The following is an 18842-nucleotide window of genomic DNA, read 5'->3' on the forward strand; positions in this document are numbered from 1 at the left end:
AGAGAAGGAGAGAGAATTTGTGTATTAGTGGTTACTCTGCATGAATGTGAGTTTGTTTTTTCCCTCTGGCAATTTTCATTCTGGAGTGAAAGCTGCCTTTTGGAAAAAAGATCTGTATTTTGACTTATATAAATAATAGAAGAAAAAGATAGAAACAACCTTGCCACCTTCCCTTTCTGCCTTAGCCTGTCTGGCAGCGTTTGCACTCACACTGCCCTGGCAGTGTAGCTCTGAGTCTGGCTCTACAACACAAGATCCTTTAGTGTTGTTTTTTTTTCCTCCAAGATCCCAGGATGTGCTGAGAGCCAAATTTTTCACCTCCAGCAGCAGAGGTCCACAACATTCTATGCCAGGGCATTTGGTTCTCCCTGCTGAGCTCTCCAGGAATATCCCGTTCCGTGGATGAACGCAACAACTCCTGCAAAGACAACCACGTCTTGAAAGCAAACAAACAACCCCTTGCCACCAGCATCTGGCTTAAAAAGAAGTACTGGTGTGTAAGAACGTGTCATACACGTATTGCCCTGAGGGTGTCAAAAGGGCTTTCTCTGGAGCCAGAAACATCAAAGGACCAGCAGTCCCTGCTCACGCTGTGTAGTGGGGTTGGCGCTGTGCCTGCTTGGCTGGCTGAAAACCCGTGCAGTCTTTCTCCAGGGTCTGACATCGAGCACTGGGACGCTGATCTCGGGTGTTACTGCTGCTTCTTGCGCCCGTGGGGTCGCCTGTCTGATTGTTCCCTGTGTCTCTCAGGGCACTGCTTGCTTGCTCAGTCTCCTTAGGGTCCCAAGTTTGGGAAGGATGCCTGTGACCCAGATTTAAGATGTCGCCCTGTTTTAGTCAAGCACTTCTTGGTTTTTTGCGGGGTTTTTTTTTATTGCCTCTTGTACAAAAAAAAAAAAAAAGAGAGAGAGAGAGGTTGAAGAGCCCTGAAATGATAAAGCTGTCTCCTACACTTACTTCATTTTGAGGTAAAACCTTCTATCTCAGTCAGAGCAGCTTTCAGCTGCTTTGAGCAAGCGCTTTCTCAGGCGCACCTGGTATTGCCTCTCTGAGCAGAGGAGAGTCTCAGATGTGTGTTTGCTGGGGCGGGTGTGTAGGGGGAGCAGATTTGTATCTGTCGAGGGGAAGCGAAATGTCTCGCTTTGAGGCTATGAAGGGGCTGGGGTGTGTGTGAGGGAGGGACCAGGAGCCTTGTTTTGTTGCTGCAGCTCAGGAGTGGAAGGACTCGATGGGCATGGATGGTGTGGTTGCTGTCAGACCAGCAACATGGGAACAGATCCATGTAAAAAGTGTGTTCATTTCATAACCAGGTCTTGGAAATACTGCAAGGTCTCCCAGAAATCGGTTGCTTTGAACAAGGAAAAAAAAGGTGGAAGAAAAAGAATAGAAAAGAATAAACTCGGCCTTAGTGATATCAACCTGACCCAAGAGACAAGGAGGATGGAGATTTCTGGCAGAAGGAACCAGCCTGTGTTGTGGCAATGGGGCACAGGTTGTGCAGTGCTGGAGGGGAGCAAGTGCAGGGAGCAGGTCCCTCCTCCGCTGACCCTGCGTCCTGCCCTTTGGCAGGAGAAACTAAACCAGAAAAATCACAGGTGATCTGCCAGGAAAGCAGCTCCCAAAATGGCCTGGCTGGCCTGAGACTGGTTTCATGCAGCATGCAGGGAAAGCTGCTCCCTGTGGGAAACGAGGGGGGGATTTTCTGAGGCTGCACCGGGATGTGGCAACCGGGTGTCAGAGCAGGAAAATACATTTGGTTTTCAGAGGGTATGGCATCGAGCTCTGATTTGTATGGTCCACACTGAAACACAGATCTGGTCCCTCCTGATCAAAGCACAGCATATCTAGAATATAAAAGACAAGCATAAATCATGTAATATCTACAGTGTTGTACAATGTTTACAGAGAGAAGCAGGTTGTTAACAAAACCTGACAAGAGGACAATTAGTGGTCGGGATGGAAGGCTGTAACACAGAATTGAGCCAGTCGTGTAGGTGAAAGGAATGTGGTTTTTCTGTCTGCAAAGGATAATAAAGTAGTAATTCTCTACTTAACTATGGCTATAAAGCTATTATTGAAACCAACCTGGAGAGTGTCTAGTGTGCAATGCCCAGAGGAGCAGCAAGCATAAAAGTGTCCTTGGCTGATGTCATGGCTCCAGGTTTTCTGTTCCTCTCTGGACTATCCTGACCAGCACTGAGAATGGCATTAAACTACAAGTTCAATCACTTTTTTTGTGCTCAAAAGTCCTATTTTGTCTAACTTTTTACAGCACAGAATAATTTTTAAAATAGGACAAGCAGTGAACAGTCTGTAGGTAACTATAGAAAATAATTTGATGACATCACTTTGTTTTCTATCATTTTGCACCTTGAAGATTGTCTGCATAAAATGCACTTTCTTGGCCTTTTGACAAGAACTCAGGAAGTTTTGTGCATCAGTTGTCTGAGTAGGATCATTCTGATTTCAACACGTGGTTATCACCTCAGTGCTATAGGTTTTGATTCCCATGCGACCTAATAACGTTATAAAGTATATTTTAAAATAAAGGCAGGCATGGTTTTGCAGAAACTGCTAGGGTCCTGCTCTTTTGACTTAATTAATGGCTGTATTTGCCATTTGAGGAACCTGAGAAAAACAACTGTGAGGGTAATGCCAAATTCTCTGTAACATTGCAAGCCACATGTGGAACTGACTTCTTTCACTTTTACACTTCTGCCCAGTAATAAATATAAAATACCATTCCTGACTGAAACCAATTATATTAATTTTGCTTTATCAGTTGCAAAGTGAGTAATTATTGAACAAAATGACTATAAATTATTTCCATGAAAATGCTGATGCCATCAGACACCACCAAACCAGAATAAGCACAAAACATTTCTGTGGAAATCAGTAGAATCAGTCAGGGTTTCTGGAAGTCAGGAGTTCACACGTTGACCCACGTGTTAATAACTTTATTTAGAGCTTTGGTCATTGATTTCAACACTGATGCATAACTTCCTGGATGATAAAATTTAAGCTGTCCATATGCCAGTAGGACTTGATCTTTCTGAGCTTGCAAAAGGAGAATATGTTCCTGATTAGAAGCGAGTCTGTGTGCAAAGAGAGAAATGTACTCCCTTCACTAGTATTGCAGTAATCTGCTAAAATAGATTCAAATGGCAGAGTTTATTTCGGTTTTAAGATATAATTTACTGACACTTCATAAAAAAATGAAAGTACAACTGACTTCAAAACATGATTTTTTAAAAATCTTAATGATACAGTTGTGCCTTGAATTACAAATTGGCTGTGCATAAATTCTGTATTGGGTTATTGTGCAGATAGCATAATCAGCTGCATAATTTAATTTCTTAAAAGCTGCAGAAACACTAATCTCTGAACAGCCTGTCTAGAGGGTATTTCTATGTCGTAGTCAGCTGAGAATTTTAAGTGAAGCAGTATGTTCAGTGTGATACTTTATTTAGTTTTACCCAGGTTATAAATAGCACCATAAAACTGTCATCCAATTTCTCCTTCTGAAGAGTACATAACAGTTTTGCATAGTTTTGTTAAGCATTATAATACTGCTGGAAATGTGGTAGGGAAAAGAAAAGAAATGCTGTTCCATGCTGGTGAAGTATGTCTTAAAACCATAGGATTTAGATCACCAACTGTTAGCATGGTAATAAAATAACTGAACAGACACTTTCTCTGTCCCTGCTGGTCAGACTTTTTCTCTTTTGGGACTTCAACTATTCTGATCATAAACTCATGAGACTGAGATACGTAAGTAGAAGAGGACAGGGCTTTTAGCAGGGAAATTTGGCTTGTGAGGGCTTAGGCAATAATTTGGCAAAATAAAATTATCTAAGGTCTACGCAGTTTTATAATTTCTCTGTTTAAATTTTACTCTTTTTTTTTCCCAGCACATGAAATTAAATTTACCTTTTTAATTTAAAAAAATGTTTGCTCTATAGCTCTACCTACATCTCTGTGTACGTATTTAATTTGATAAAAACCTACTATGTGACAGCATTCTAGAAATTTCAGGTGACTGCATGGAATCTATTAGGTAATTAATTTTTTTGTCATGTCCAAGCAGAACACTGACTGACAGGACAAACATACTGTGAATTTTCATGGGTCATGTTTTGTGAATCACTTTTACATTCTCAGCGGTATCAGGTAGAGCAGGTTACAAAGGCAAAATTCTCTTGCTTAATGCACATGGTCTTTTCCCTCAGACCTTTGTATTTTGTGCATGTCCTGTGCCCTTCTTCAGAGAAAATGTTTGCAGAGTTAAGTAGATATATTTGGTCCTGTGCAATGAGCTGAACCATCCCGTCCTTCCCGACTTTTTTGCCCTGTAGTAAATCATTTTAATGTAGCTCTTGCAATGGACTTGGAGTAAACCGTTGCTAATTTTCGTTGATAAAATAGAAATGCAACTTTGGGATGTATTTCTAGAAAAATAATGCTGTTTAAATTGAAGGGTTCGGAGGCAACTAATTTTTTTTGCTGACCTGTGGTGTGTAGGCACGTGAAAATGGATTGCAGAAGAACAAACTGACAAGTTACTCTAAAAGCAGGGTTAGAATACAATGAATCTAAAAAGTACTGAAAAGTTTTATTTTCCAGAAAAAAATACCTTAGCATCATACTCACCAAACTTCGGTTTGTCACAGTGAGTTAAGATTTCTTGTATAATGAATATCGTGTTAGAAAAACACATTTGCATCTGTCTTTTAATTACTGACTATTGCTCCCTGTTTCTTGTGCGTCCTTGAAGGTGAGTGTGTGCCTGGGGCTAAACCTATTCTTACTAAGTGGACTGTGCTCACTTCTCTTGAAATCAGTGGTGTGGAGAATGAATTCACCCCACTACTAAATCTGGTCTTTAGTGGGAAGAGAGCCAGGACATTTATTCACACTCACTTGTGTTTATCCCTCAGTTTGGATGCGATAAACCTCAATATAACCCTCTTGAGTGCTGTCAGTTTGAATAGCTCTACTTTTTTTGTCTGTAAAAACAGGGCAACTTCTCCCAACAGCTTTCAAGGAGGTAGATTGAAATAATTAATGCACATCTAATGGCTAATTTTATGGGATAACACTTTGCTTAATGGGATTAATTCCAGGCTTGCATATACATGAAACTCCTGGAGGCACAAACGAGGCACCCTGAAGTAATATTTGTCCCTAGTACCTTCCCTCCTCCCCTTTATCATATTAGGAACACACACAAAGTCCAGATGTGAATGAATTATGGATTAATCAAAGCTGATCTCAGAAAAGCATTTGTGTGGAGGGAGGAGAGTGTTTTGCTCTATACAAGCCCATGGGCAGCCCAGCTTTTGTGTTACGTGTTTTTAGGGAGTACAAAGCACAATAAATGGTTCTGTGGCAAGAAGAAATTGTAACAGATAGAAGAAAGATTTTTTGTAGAGAGTACACAGCAAAAGTAAATGAAATGCTAAGGATCCTTTTCACATTTAGGAGAAAATTTATTTTCTGTGGGCATTTGATCACTCGGCAATTTTTCACACAATCCAACAGTTCTGTGACTGCACTTTCCAACACTATGCTTTGAATAAAGCTTACCTAAGCTTCCAGTGCTATGAAAAATGGAACTCGTATAAATTTCCTTTGCATTCTAACTCCATCTCAGCTGCACATAGAAAGAAAACAAACACAGTTTCCACGCAGCCTTTTTATCTCCCTGCACATCTCAGAGGCTTCCCGATAGGGCTTTTTGTGGGGAGAGAGGGGGTGTTTAAAGTAAACATAATTTCAGAATTTTCATCCATTTTAGAAGCAGCATTAAATACCTTAAAAGGAACATGTTTTATGAGATTGACAAGCGATTAGATGAGTGCAGTGATGGTGCAGTGCATGATGCTACACTTACAAAGTTAGTCTGAGTGAGAAAAATCAGAGACAGCATAATATACCATCTTAAGTGGCTGCTTCAGGTAGGTGCTCTAAAACTTGAAGATGTGAACAGAATTGTTCTCTAAACTATATCTGGTAAGTGGCTGGGAGCTACTTGTCTACACTGGCTGGGAGCTACTTGTCTACCTTAAGATGCGAAGAATAAATACAAGGAATCTGAATCCTCTGAAACAGCTATGACATTCCTCCAGGGAAACAAAACTAAACTAAATCCAGTCATAAGCAACAAAGTGGGACTTCTGTGTGCACAGTTTCTGGAAAATGTTTTAGTGAAAAATGCAGAAGAAAAAACAACGGGATAAAATTAGCGCTGTGGATGAAATGAGTTTAAATCACTTGTGACAGCCCATGAGTTTCCAAGTTTTCAGTGTATATATTGTATACTAAATGTACTATGTATATATTGATTACTGGAATTAACTTGCTAACTTCTAATATTAGTTGCATGTAGTGTAAATGTGGGTAAATCATAATTGTTTCATCTCAGTTGCAAACACTGACATAGGATGGTTTGAACTCATATTGTAAATATGCGGGAAATTTTCTTCCTGTTGAGAGATTGGGGTCTTTTCTCTTGGTTTTTTGTTTGTTTGTTTGTTTGTTTTTGGTTTGTTTGTTTTTGTTTTTTTTTTTTCACAAGTCTGACTCCACAGAGAAGCAATTAAGAAGGTACTAGCTTCTAGGGTCTGAGGTTTTGAGAGCGCTTCAATACTTTTGACAGCTAACAGGTAAAATAAAGATATTGCATAAAGTCATCAGTGATAAGGAAATTCTTTCCCCCTATTTCTCCCATCCCGCATAGGAATGTGTTGCTTTTTAACAACCTTTAATTTAGTCGAAATTTATATATGCACTCTTCACATTTGCCATTTCCTACCTATGTATGAGAAGGTATGTTTCAGAATATAGCTTTTTTGTCCCCCAACCTTATCCTGTAATGCCATCTGAGAAGGTTTTCTAAAACTGAGTGTAAACCCTCCGGTGGCTTGTAATAAAATGCAGTGATGGAGGTGTGCCAGCCACAGTTTTATCACTTGACAGAGGAGCACAGGCCTCAGCAGTGAGGTGTTAATGGGGATAAATAAAGCTGTGCCCCACTTGCAGATCCATGATCGAAGCCCTTTCTCTTTAGCGGTGTTTTACTTTGCTGTAAAATTTTAGCTGTGTAGTTGCTACATGCTGTGAAAATGTGAACGCTCCCAAACCAGAGGAAGAACATTTCGGAGGTGGAAGAAGCAATTCTTTCTTTTCCCAAGTGGAACTCGTGAGTTAGAGTTAAATTCATGGAGTTAGAGTTTGTTCTGAGACCCTTCGCTGAAGGACTCCGTCAAGGACCCAGAGAAGGTTTGTTGTGATATTCCCATTTTGTGACAGGTTGTCCATCGACTCTTTTTTTTATTGAGGCCTGTGAAATGCTCCATGTTCTGAGTGAAATATTCCCCAAAATTCTTACCACTGTGACCAAGCTCTGGTGAGCAACACTGCAAACAGAATGTGCAGGGAATCGATGCCAAACCAAATCCTTAACCAACCTTTCTCTCCCCTCGGTACGTCACTGCTGTTGCATGGGGGGTTTTTTTGGTCTGTGCATCTTCTACCCGAAGCATGACATGACATGCACAGCTCTCCACTAAATGGGTCAGCAGCAGGGTTCTGCTCCTAAACCTCTGCCTCCCTGATGTGTGTAGCTACTACAAGGTTTAGAGCCTCAGCCGTTGGGGCCGGTATAAACCTCCTTCCTGCTTCATAACCTGAGGCCACCACTGCCTCTGTAGATGATTTAACTATTTCTCTGCTCGACACCAAGCTTCACTAATAATGTCTTCACCCTCAGAAGCCCTCTTGCAAGTGGGTGTCTGTGCAGGGACTGCAATGGAAACACCTTGAGGCTTTGTAGGTCTCAGAACAGGCAGCTCCCACTTGTCCTGCTGGATGAGCTGAGGTAAATCTTGCAGCCTTTCCATAGCTTTTCGTGTGTCTGCCCTCCTTAAGATTCAGTCATGATATTTATCTGCTGAAAAACATTTTATGAGGAATAGGTTGAAAGCCTTGGATGACACTGGTTTTGAAAAATGTTCCTGTAAGGCTTAATCTAAAAAGAGGATGGCTTTCAGCATTGGGGATTGGCCCCCTTCCTGACTCTGGCTCTTTTGGCACCGGTTAGATCCGATGCTATCAGCAAGTTTAGGTGGGAATTGATCCTGGGGAAAGGAAAGGAAAGCTGGTTCCATTCCAGGAGGTTTAACTGTCATGAGTGTACAGTCATGGCTTTAGCCATCCATCAGGGATGGCTCCTGTAATTGTCCCAGCTTTGGTCCATGTTGGCTGCAAGGGAAGGAATTGCTCATGGGCTGACTTTTCCCTGTAAATAGCCTTGTAGCTGCAATTCTCCCTCCAGCACTCCAGCACCTCCACCCTTAGATTGCATTGTCATGATGGATATTTTACCTTTCTTCTCTGCCTGCAGTGAATCAAGGGAGTGGCAGTTCAGCTCAGTCTGAGACAAAACAGCCCTGTTGAGGCTCTTGTTGGGCTTGTGCATCTCTACACTTAGTTTGACATGAGCTGTGAAATCAAAGCAGTCCCTCCCTTCACTGACACTGAGACAAGAAAAAAACACACTGATATGTCTTGGAATATTTTGTGCAGGGATGTTTCTACTACTTTACTCCCCATTAGAAAGCCATTATTAGAAAGCCAATTAGAAAGCTGTTTCCCCCCAATAGTGATAAGCTTAATGACTTTTGGAAGTCTGAAACTGGGATGAAAGGGTGTGGGGTTGCCTTATAAATCTCCTGGTCGGGAATTGTTCTTCACTTGATCATTGTATTTGATTACTGGGGCCATTGGCAGTGAGGTAGCTGCAAGCTGTTTAGCATAACCCCACTTTCCACTGCTTTCTGTAAAAGTCTGACTTAAAAGTGCTAATTGAAAGTGCTTAGACAAGCTTCTGCCACTGTCTGTGAAGTGTTCACTGAACAGAGAAACACATCTGATTGTGATCAACAGCATCTCCCGTCTGACTTAGTGTCTCTTCAGCCTCGCAGCGTGTAGCCTCTCTGGGATTCCCAGTGAGATCTGTGGGCTGAAATGTTTTAAGTAGTCCTCCATCACATGCATTGGGTTGTAGAAGCTAAACATGAAAAGGCCACCTGGTAGTAAATCAGTCTGGGGTGAGTTACTGCCGTGAGACAGACTTGGCAGAGGAAGGGAAGGGCTAAGTGACCTAGAAACAACCATTTGAATAATAACTCTTGCCTTTTTGTACACTTAGCACCAGACTGGATTAGACAACAGAAAATTTACAGCAGGGAACACCTTTTGTATTAACTAGATTAAACTTTTGCTATCCCTGATGAAGATGGGTTTGTAAAAGCACATGTGCCTGATCTAACACCCCCACAAAAGCTGACAGAGCTGCATAGGTGGCATCTGTCACCCAAGCTTGGTGATATCCAGGTCCTGCAGTTGCCCTGCACAAGGTTTGCTGTCTCTAGGAGGCAACAGCAGGTTTGCTTCAGGAAAGCCCTCTGCACCAAGTTCTTGCTAAACTGAGAAGTGAAAGCAGTTGCTTTTTCTGAGAATGACTGACTGTTTTGATGAAGCAAGGAGTCCCCTTCCAGAGATGAGCAAGGCACTCCCCTCCTTTCTGTTTCTGAGGAGGCTCTGGAAGGATTTGGAGGGTAAAAATTTGCCTTATTTAATTATATACTCAAAGTTAATCTTCTTCATCTTCAGGTTCAAAAGGTAGATCATTTATTGTTGTTTTCTGCACACATTGATTCCTCTTTCCACAAATCAAACAGCTGTTGGAGATATACCTGTCTTGTTCCTGTTACAGTACCCTGAACTTTATTTATTAGAGTCTTTATTCCATGATGTACCAGAAAGCCATAGAATCATAGAATAGTTTGGGTTGGAAGGGACCGTAAAGATCATCTAGCTCTAACCACCCTGCCACAGGCAGAGGCACCAATGTTTGGCCCTTTGTGGCATTATAATATTTTCCTTCTTTTAAATCTCTTTCTTCCCAAATAAACCAGAGGGAAACTTGAATTATTTAAATTTTGTAGTAGTACCTGCCCAAAAGGGATCCTAATAGGAGTAAAAAAACCCCAAAACCCACCCAGTACTGTAAATTGTTTTTAGCTTTTTATTGAAAAAGCAAGTGGCTGGACATTTTTTCAGGCAGCCAGTTCAATGCCATTTTGCTGTGGTGGAGTTATTGCATCTTCCTGCTGCGTTTCCTTCGGTGTCTTGGTTTTGCAGATATGGTAGTGGAGAAGTTTTAAGCTGAAAGTCTTATTTGACCCTGTAATCTTAATATAATTTAATGACCAGCAGCAGGACTACCTTTGGTCCCTGCATGAAGTGAGGAGCCTCCTGACTCCACACACTGGGTTTGATGCAAGGGACACCTTTCCATTCACTTATTTCTCATGACTGGCTATCACGAACATCAGAGCTGTTAATACACCATGCCTGGTGTAATCCAGGTTTTTTCTTCCCTCAGTTGTTTTTGCTCAGATTTTTCCATCAGTGTGCCCAAACAATGGTGGAGGAGCCTCTTCCTTCTGCGAGTGAAGGAGGATTTGACCTCTGCTTCTTCAGTCTTGGACTGTCCCAGGTTTGTTTGTTATTTATATCTACAAGTAAAAAAACCCATAGAAATATATAAATAAAACCCAGGATAGCTACATTCCTTATGAACAGGATTATCTTCCATAATTCTAGCTGGCTAACTTTCAGACATTTGGGCTGGGCTGTCCGATGGTGGCATCAGAGAAACGCTGCCTGTTTTGCTCTGGTATGTAGCTGTGGGAGCTCTTGGTTGTTGGGAGAAGGCACTGCAGGATCTGCCTTTGAATGTAACCACAGCTGCATCAATAAATCTCTTGTGCTGGGATTGGTTTTCACGGGCTTTACTGAGAAACTCAGTTTTGGGGAAGATAAAACGCTTCATTTATAGCCATGTTACTGAATTTTGGTAACCCCTAAAAGTAAAACTCTTAAATGAATCATTTAATGAGGGCCCTGGGAGAGAGAAAATTTTATGGTGGACAGATTTAATCTGGATTTACAAGTAGTTCAGCTTTTACGGTCTGTATTTCTTAAACTATTACCAGGAACCACGGTCTAACTCAATCCAGATGCGCACTAAAAACGTCAGAGGAGGAAAATCCTATTAAAAAGCAATGTGCTGGCACGTTTCAAGGGTCCAGGCCATGTTTCAGTGATTCTTTTCAGGGTGAACCCCGTGCACTGAGCCAGCAGTGAGGGGCAGCTCTGGTGTGCAGCCTCCCTGCCTCGTGCACGTTGAGGAGCAGCGTGGATGGGCCTGGATGGAGGTGCTGGGACTCCCCAGCTGTGTCCCAGTCTGGAGCAAGGGGCTGCCGGCAGCGCAGGCAGGCAGAAGGTGGGCAGGTGGCTGGAGACAAACCCAGGGCCACGTGCAGGAAGGCTGTTGCTGGGCCCGAGCCTGGGGGGCTGAAGCTGCTCTCCAAAACCACAGCACTGGGTGAGCTGCCACGAAGGGCTCTCGAGGCGGACGCCCGCAGCACGGCCTCCCTCCTCGGCCCCAGGGCTTCCTCTCCTTCAGCTGGTAGGGTTGCTGCTGCTGGGGTCTTGATGGAGGGTTTTTTTCTTACCTTCTTGTCAGCAGCACTTGGTCTGAATGACCTTTTCTTTTCTCCCTCCCCACCACCGTACTTTAAAAAGTAAAAGGCCGCAGAGGTTTGTTGTAGAGGTGCTGGCAGAGCTGCTTTAGAGGTGTGAGTGTGGAGCAGGATGAGGGAGATGACAGCCTGGGGTCCAGATATGTGAGTGCAGGGACCTAAAGCAGCAGGAGAGAGTGCCTGGGCACAGGGGAGAGCAGGGTTGCACTGCTGGGTGGGAGCAGAGAAGAGGAGGGGAGCAGAAGACCAGGCTTTGGAAGGAGGAAGTGCTGGGAAGAAACTTCTCAGCAGCAGAAGCACAACTCGTGAAGGAATTCCAAATGTACTGGCAGGCAACTGGGACTGAGAAGGGCTGGCAAGCTGGTCATGAAATGCAGCTCCACTTATTGACTCCATCTCCTTTTCTGCCATTTCATCTGCCATGGCTCTGCATATCCCTACCCAGGCTGTGTCAGCTCCTTGTCCAAAGCTTTCCAGAGCTTCTCCTGCACAGACTCCTAAAAAAAAAAGTAATTACCAAATGCAGTAAGTTGCATAAGTTTATTTCTTTTTGTCCTTAACATCCACATGGTCTCCCAGTAAATGTCATCCCTGCCATGCAACGGGCACTAGAACTGTGCAGCTCCTTGCAGAGGAGCACGTGGTGAGCAAGAGTAAATGCAAACTTTCTAAGTGTTATTCCTTCCCCCTTGACCAAGTGACCTCATCCTCGAACCCTTGTGTATTCGTGCACCCAGGCATCGACTTGTACCTCAGCTGCTTTTGGATATCAGGAGACAGAGATGCTGTTTGACTGAGGCATTTTAAGCAGTGAGTTTGTCATCATTTCTCATGCAAGGTTCCCATTCCTTGCCGGCCTGTGACCTGACATTAGCCCTGTTCTGTGCCTGTATTTAGACATCTCGCTTTAAAACCCTTCTGTATTTCACTGGACTGCTGAAATTTGGACTGGTGAAACACTGATACATTACTACAGGAAAGATGCTGTGCGACTTCCAGTAGGCACTGGGTAATCTGTGAGGTTAAAAAAGTGGGAATTATCAGTGAAATGTTTATGATTTGTGCTTTGCTCTGTGTGAGGCATCTGAGTGTGACTGCTCCCTCCACCCTGGCAGCTTTGGCTCTGCCCAGCTCCAATCCCTTGCAGTGCTGCAGCCTTGGCCTCAGCCGCTCAAGCCACGGCTCAGGGCTGATGAGAGACAGAACATACATTTTGGTGGTGCCCAAAGGACCTGTTTGTGCATGTTGTGCAAATACTGGATAAGCAGTAAACCTCTCCTCTAGCTATTTAAAAACCCAGTCTGGTCCTGTTTATGTGAATGGATGTTCACTGGTTTAACTGCTACTTGTTCACTATGCTTCCTATCTCCCTTAGACCTTTGTTTCAACAGGCTTTGTATCTTCTGTCTTTTTCTCTCTCACTTTCTACTCCAGAAACCTGCTGCAAAGTTTATTATTTAGAAAGTGCTCTGTACTTTTCTTTCTTCTTCTTTTTTTTTTTCTTTTAAAGAATGCAGAGGTTAAACATATTAAGGAAAGAAATGACACGAACTAACAGATAGGATGAGGGGAAGTAGCTTCAAGTTGTGCCAGGGAAGCTTCAGGTTGGATATCAGGAAAAATTTCTTCACTGAAAGGGTGGTTAAGCATTGGAACAGGTTCCCAAGGGAGGAGGAACCATCCCTGGAAGTGTTCTGGACACATCCAGCTCAAGGCCAGGGCACGCTGGGCAGACTGCTGCACTATGGAGAAGCAGCTAGAAACAAATTGCCTCTGGGTGTTGCAGAGCTTTATTCCCTAATGTTGCATTTCACCTACCAAGTCAAATGTGATTCAGGCTGATTTTATGTTGAACCAACTCTGGTGTAAAATATTGCCCTGTGAAGAAAAACTCCGGGAAGTTCACCTCAGCTTGTTTGTTGGTTTAATATACAATGTTGGGCAAATAACAATCTCTCTGTCTTTATTTCTCCCATGTATGTGAAATTCTATAATCCTGAAGAAATGTGGTGAAGGTTATTGTTTGTAAAGTGCTACGAACTATATTTTTTAAATAACAGAAAAAGAGATGGGGAGAAGAGAAACCATCTAGGAATTTAATCCTATTTGTTTAAAAAAATGAATGTGAACTCCTAGTTCATACAAGCAAACAAATCTACTCTTTGGAATTTTTGAATTTGTTTTTTTTTTTTTTCCTGGCTGTGTTAGGCTGTCAGTGGGAACACTGATTGTATCATCACCTGCTTGAGAATTTATAATTACGCTGCCAAGTATCCAGGCATGGCTTTTCAGTCAAGCTTTAATCAGAGTGCACACTTGAGCAATGCAACAGGCCACCACCATTAACTACATCTCTGCTAAGGAGACTTTCCTCGTGGTGGTGTGTGTGTGACACCTGAATGTCATCTGCAAATGTCCTCTGAAGGAGTCATCGGGGTGACCCGAAGGGCTGGGGAGAAATCCCAGCCTGTGGAATGGAGCACTGCAGTAACTCAGCACTGGGTAGTTCAACTACCCTCCATCACCTGTGGTTAATAAGAATTGCCACGCTTTGTTCACCTTAGGAAGGAGATGAATCACACCTGTTCTTTTCAATTTATCTTCATCAAAGGGCTTCACAGGCTATTGATCATTTTTGTCTTTCTCTTTTTAACTCCCTTGAATTTTTTGCAAAAAGCACAACTCAGATTAATTACTAAGTAATTTTATTTCCTTTTTAAGTAACAGCTTTTCCTTTTGGGGATGGACCCGGAGCTGCATATTGGATTTCTAGTTAGTTAGGCTTTGATTTTTTTAACTATACTTTGTGAACTTGCTACATGTTTACAAACTGATACATGGGCAGTTTCCTCAGATTTAGCTGCTAAAACCCAACAGTGTTACTGTTTTGACATATAAATATATGCAAAATGGATGAGTAAATGAACATCAAGATCTCAATTAGGGTAGTAGGAGATCTTCTAAATAAAGCAGAGTAGTGATTTCAGCCTGAGTCTCCCACTGAATACGATAGTGTCAGTCTCTCTTTACATTTAACACAAATCTTTTTTCCTAAGAAGCTCTTCCATACAACTTTTTTCCAAACAGATGTTATTTTCTCACACACACTCAAGTGTTAGTTGATAAAGGAATCCCCAACCGGTAATGAATCCCTGCAGGAGATTCTTTTCAGAAATATAAAAGAAGCCAGAAAATAGATGCTCTGTGTGGGGCTTTCTTGCAGTAACTGCAGTGTTAGCAACCCTTGGTCTAACTCACCCTGTTTAGAGAGAGGGTTGGACTTCCCATGGTCCTTTTCTACCTGATTAATCCCAGGATTCTTATCTTCCGAATTCCATCTCCTTTGCAAAGGGACAGTGTTGCCCTCATATTGGCTACTTTTTCAAGAAGAGCTATGCAGCACTACCACATTTATACCTTCAAGCACCGAGTGGTACCAATGGCCTTGTTTGTTGATGTATCTGATGTTTTTGTACAGATGCTACATCAGTTCTTGGACTGACAGATCCCAGACTCTGCTACTTACTGGATGGATTCCTCTTCCTCTACGCAGTCGTCATGACAGCTCTGTTTGTGAAAGCCAAGGTCAGTCTAACCAAACACAGATGGCTTTGCTGGTGCAAACTAGTTGGGCTGGTCTGGAAAGTGGGAGTGGAGAGGAAGCATGTCTCTTAGAATGAGACATTTTTATTTTATTTTCTCTCTCCTTTTTTTTTTTTCTGGTTTTGTTTTCATTTGTTTGTTTGTTTGTTTTAAACTTTCCTCTGTTTCTGGTGTCCACTTGAGCAACCTGGGGAAAGCTCTTTCCAAAGGTTCATGAATGGAGATGAAGAGTATATGAGAGTGTTTTGATGCTACAGTTATGGGTGCCATCAGAGATTCTGGATATTGTACCTTGGAAATGCCTGATCAAGTGTGATGTGGATATTTTCTGCTACTTTGTCACTGGAAAGGGATATACAGAAAGTTCAGGATAGATGACAAGCTTGTGAAGGATGTATTAAAATGCCTCAATAATTCAGACATCTTTGGTAGTATGAGCATGATGATGCAGATGATAGAACCCAAACAACCACGGAAGAGGAGTTTGTAATTGCCACAAACGTGATTCTATGCCTGAATATAAACATAGCTAGAGAATTACTTTTAATCAAAATTTAACACGTGATAATAAGTCAAGAAGGCTAAAGCAATACAGAATGTAGTTTGATGGGTTTTTTTTAAAAAGACTAGAACACAGAGTAGCTGCTCTCACTGCCCTAAAACTGCACCTTTTTACCTGAAAGTTTGGCTCAGCAATTGGCTGCCCATAAATAGTGTGAGCAGCTGAACCAGAGTAGCTACAGAAGGGAAATCCTTTACCCACTGGTTAGTCACCACTCATGCCACTGTGATGGCACCACAGGTGCTGCTGCTGAGGGGAGCAGTGATTCCCAGCAGGACGCCAGGAACTCTGCAGGCAGCACTTTTGCTGGAGGACTTGGGTGCTGGGAGTGCTTATGCTCAGCAGCAACCCCAGACAACCAGTTTTCCTTAACACAGGCTTGCAGCCGTGATTTTATAGCCTGGTGGAGCTACTTTTGATGGCACAGGACCGTGGCAGGAACAAAATCTGAGGGGGGGAATGCAGGGAACAAACCCAGGTGTCTTGACCTGCGAACTGGTGTTATGTGCAAGTAAAATGACTTGACTGCTGAGAGCAACCTGGTGTGGGGACAAAAGTGCCAGTGCAGCAGTGGCTTGTACTGCCTGTAGCCCCATCAGTGCCATAGAGTTGCCCTGTTTCTGATGAGAGTAACTCGTAGGAGAGAGAGAATGAAAGGACTGAAGGGAGCCACTGTCTCTCTGCTCATGGTTTGGTCTCTCTTCCAGCTTAGCCAGGCCTCTGAACCACAGCTGAGACCAGGCCAGGATGACACGTACAATGTAAGTAACTGCTGGTCTTTGTTTCTAAATCTGTTACCCAGACAGACCTTTTTGGGCACTTATAAAATAGTGAATTGCCTGTGGGTTAGAAAAACTTCGGATGATCCAGCTAATGAGTAGGCTGTACAAGAGGAAAGATAAAACCTCACAGGGGTAGCTTCTGCTGTCACCAATCTGGCCAGATGGTACATGGATATTTGGGCTGTATGTTCCTGACTTGAAAGAGGACAGAGCTAAGATCCTGCCTGTCTTTCCTAACTAAATTGCTCACTCATGGCAGCATTAAACACTAGCTAGTTTTGCTATGTCTAGTTGTCTTTTGATTTTAATTTTTTTTTTTTCTCAGGCTTTTGGCCATAGCCACATCCTGCTGTGAGTTCTGTTTAACTGTGTAATGTATGAACACTAATGTAATATTTTTCAGTTTAAGTGTAGCCTGTCACCTTTTCAGTAGCACTCTGTCAGCTGTGTTATGCTGACCTGAAATCCCTCCTTTGCCCTGGTCTAAGGTAACCATTCCCAGCTGAGAATTGTGTTGGCCATAAAATTCCTGCAGCGTCTTGATGCAGATTTAGATGAACTGCCCTGCAAGAAAAACAAAGCTCATGGATCTTCACTCTCCAGTGGCAGAGAAAGCATGAAAGTCAGTCCCTCCTCCTCACACTCTCTGATTTTCAACTCATTTCTACTTAAGAAAGGTTCTTGATGCAACAGCTTGCACTTTTGTGCTGCACAGACCACTGTTAGTCATTTCCATGGCTTAGTTGTAGATGTTTTTGTTTACAGTTGCAATAAGGAGTAAAATTACTTTCTAGCTCAGCTACAGTACTTGTGATCCAAGCTGGGTTCCCTTTCTTTCCTGTGTTGAGATCTATTACCTCGTTATCACGTCCATGATAACGAGCTTCTTGCTTCCTTGTTTCAGAAGCTGACTCGTGGGCACCGAGATGACTACGATGTTCTGGGGGCGAAGCGAGGTGCAGACCCTGAGCTGGGCGGGAGACACCAGGTAACCTCCTCCCACACGTGCCCCTTCTTCCCTCTAATCTGGTCCCTTCCATCTCTCATGTAACCGCGGTTCAGACACCCAGGCGCTCACCGCGCCTTTGCTGAGCACAAGGTGCCTTCCTGGAGAGGGAACGACACGATCCGCGTCGTAACTGGGGAGCTGGCAGCGAGCAGGGGGAGAGGAGCAAACCTCCCCCTGCCCTTTGGTCTCTTTGCTGAGAGCTCTTGCAGCCAGCCGGGGTAGGAAGTGACACCCAGCCCGGGGCGGATGCGGAGCGGGCGAGGCAGCGGTGGGTGTTCCACCAGAGCTCGCTGCATGTGCTGCCGCCGAACAAGGGCCCACGAAGTGGAGCAGCGGCCCAAACAATCGTTTCTGCTACAGAGCCCATTGCTTTCAAAGGAAAAAGGGAGGGAAAAACCTCCTGCATCGGTGTGTAAGGGCTTGCCCGCAGGTGACAGCGGTAGGGACTGAGCAGAGAAGAACTAAGTTTTACCAGTTATTAAAAGGAAATCAGTTTTCCAGAGAACAAGTTGCCCGAACAGAGCCTTGTGGGGGGAGGCAAGATGGGCTGTGATGGGCAGGGCAAGTCCACAGAGCCATAGCTGTGCCATAGAGCAAATGCACAGGCACTTACAAAGCGGAGGGGGATGCTGGTGGTGCAGCTTGTGGGCAACATTCTTCTTTTGTTTTGCAGCAGAGAAGAAAGAATCCCCAGGAAACTGTCTACAGTGTGAGTAGAGAGCGCTGGAGGGGTGGTTGGAAAGAAGAGTTTCTGTTTCATGGGAGACCTTTTCCCCCTCTATCCAATTTCAGCTTTGGTTCAAATTTAACAGCTGCTTTCCAAGACTTCTCCTCTTACACAAAAAATCCCCCCCAAGCCTTTTTTTTTTTTTTTGGCTAGAAAATTTCTGCTCTCATCTCTGTGATAAGAGAAAAACACTGACTGTCTGGGGAGATGTGGAAAAGAATTTGGATCAAGACACCTGCTTATCCCTTCATGTTAGCCATTAGTGACTAACCAACCTTTATCCCATGTCATCAGTGCTGCAGTATTTTATGTGCTTGTTCTCCAGCCTCTGTGACTGCTCTCTGGCAAAGGCCAAGTGCGAGTGCATCTAAGAGTGGCTGCTTAGGAACCTCTTAGGAAGCTCTTTAATTGATTTGACTTTAGCTAGATGTGGTGGTCTGTGCTCCAAAGGGTTGATACATTAATGTTAATGACCATGTCTTAACTCAGGTCTTTCTGGGTGTTCTTGCCTTGTTTCCAAGGCTGGCCTCCATCATTATTGAGTCAG

At 43.3% G+C, this 18842-nt stretch overlaps 2 protein-coding genes across 2 annotated transcripts in view; one reads left to right on the forward strand and one right to left on the reverse strand.

Annotated features, from left to right (window-relative positions):
- The window catches only part of CD247 (CD247 molecule), a gene marked incomplete at its 5' end in the record, with an annotated part of 49925 nt that overhangs the window by 27259 nt on the left and 3824 nt on the right, over nt 1-18842 (forward strand). Inside the window, 4 exon segments of the mRNA XM_027663527.1 lie at nt 15091-15197; nt 16485-16538; nt 17464-17547; nt 18242-18277. Of these exon segments, the coding sequence (XP_027519328.1) occupies nt 15091-15197; nt 16485-16538; nt 17464-17547; nt 18242-18277 (281 nt within the window).
- POU2F1 (POU class 2 homeobox 1) overlaps nt 11928-18842 on the reverse strand; it is a 72250-nt gene continuing 65335 nt past the window's right edge. The window contains exon 17 of the mRNA XM_027663508.1: nt 11928-12109. The gene's annotated coding sequence lies outside the window, so the exon portion shown is untranslated. The remainder of the gene's footprint in view (nt 12110-18842) is intronic.

This window comes from Corapipo altera, unplaced genomic scaffold (assembly GCF_003945725.1).
Source record: "Corapipo altera isolate COAL_440 unplaced genomic scaffold, ASM394572v1 165, whole genome shotgun sequence".
Classification (NCBI taxonomy): Eukaryota; Metazoa; Chordata; class Aves; order Passeriformes; family Pipridae; genus Corapipo; species Corapipo altera.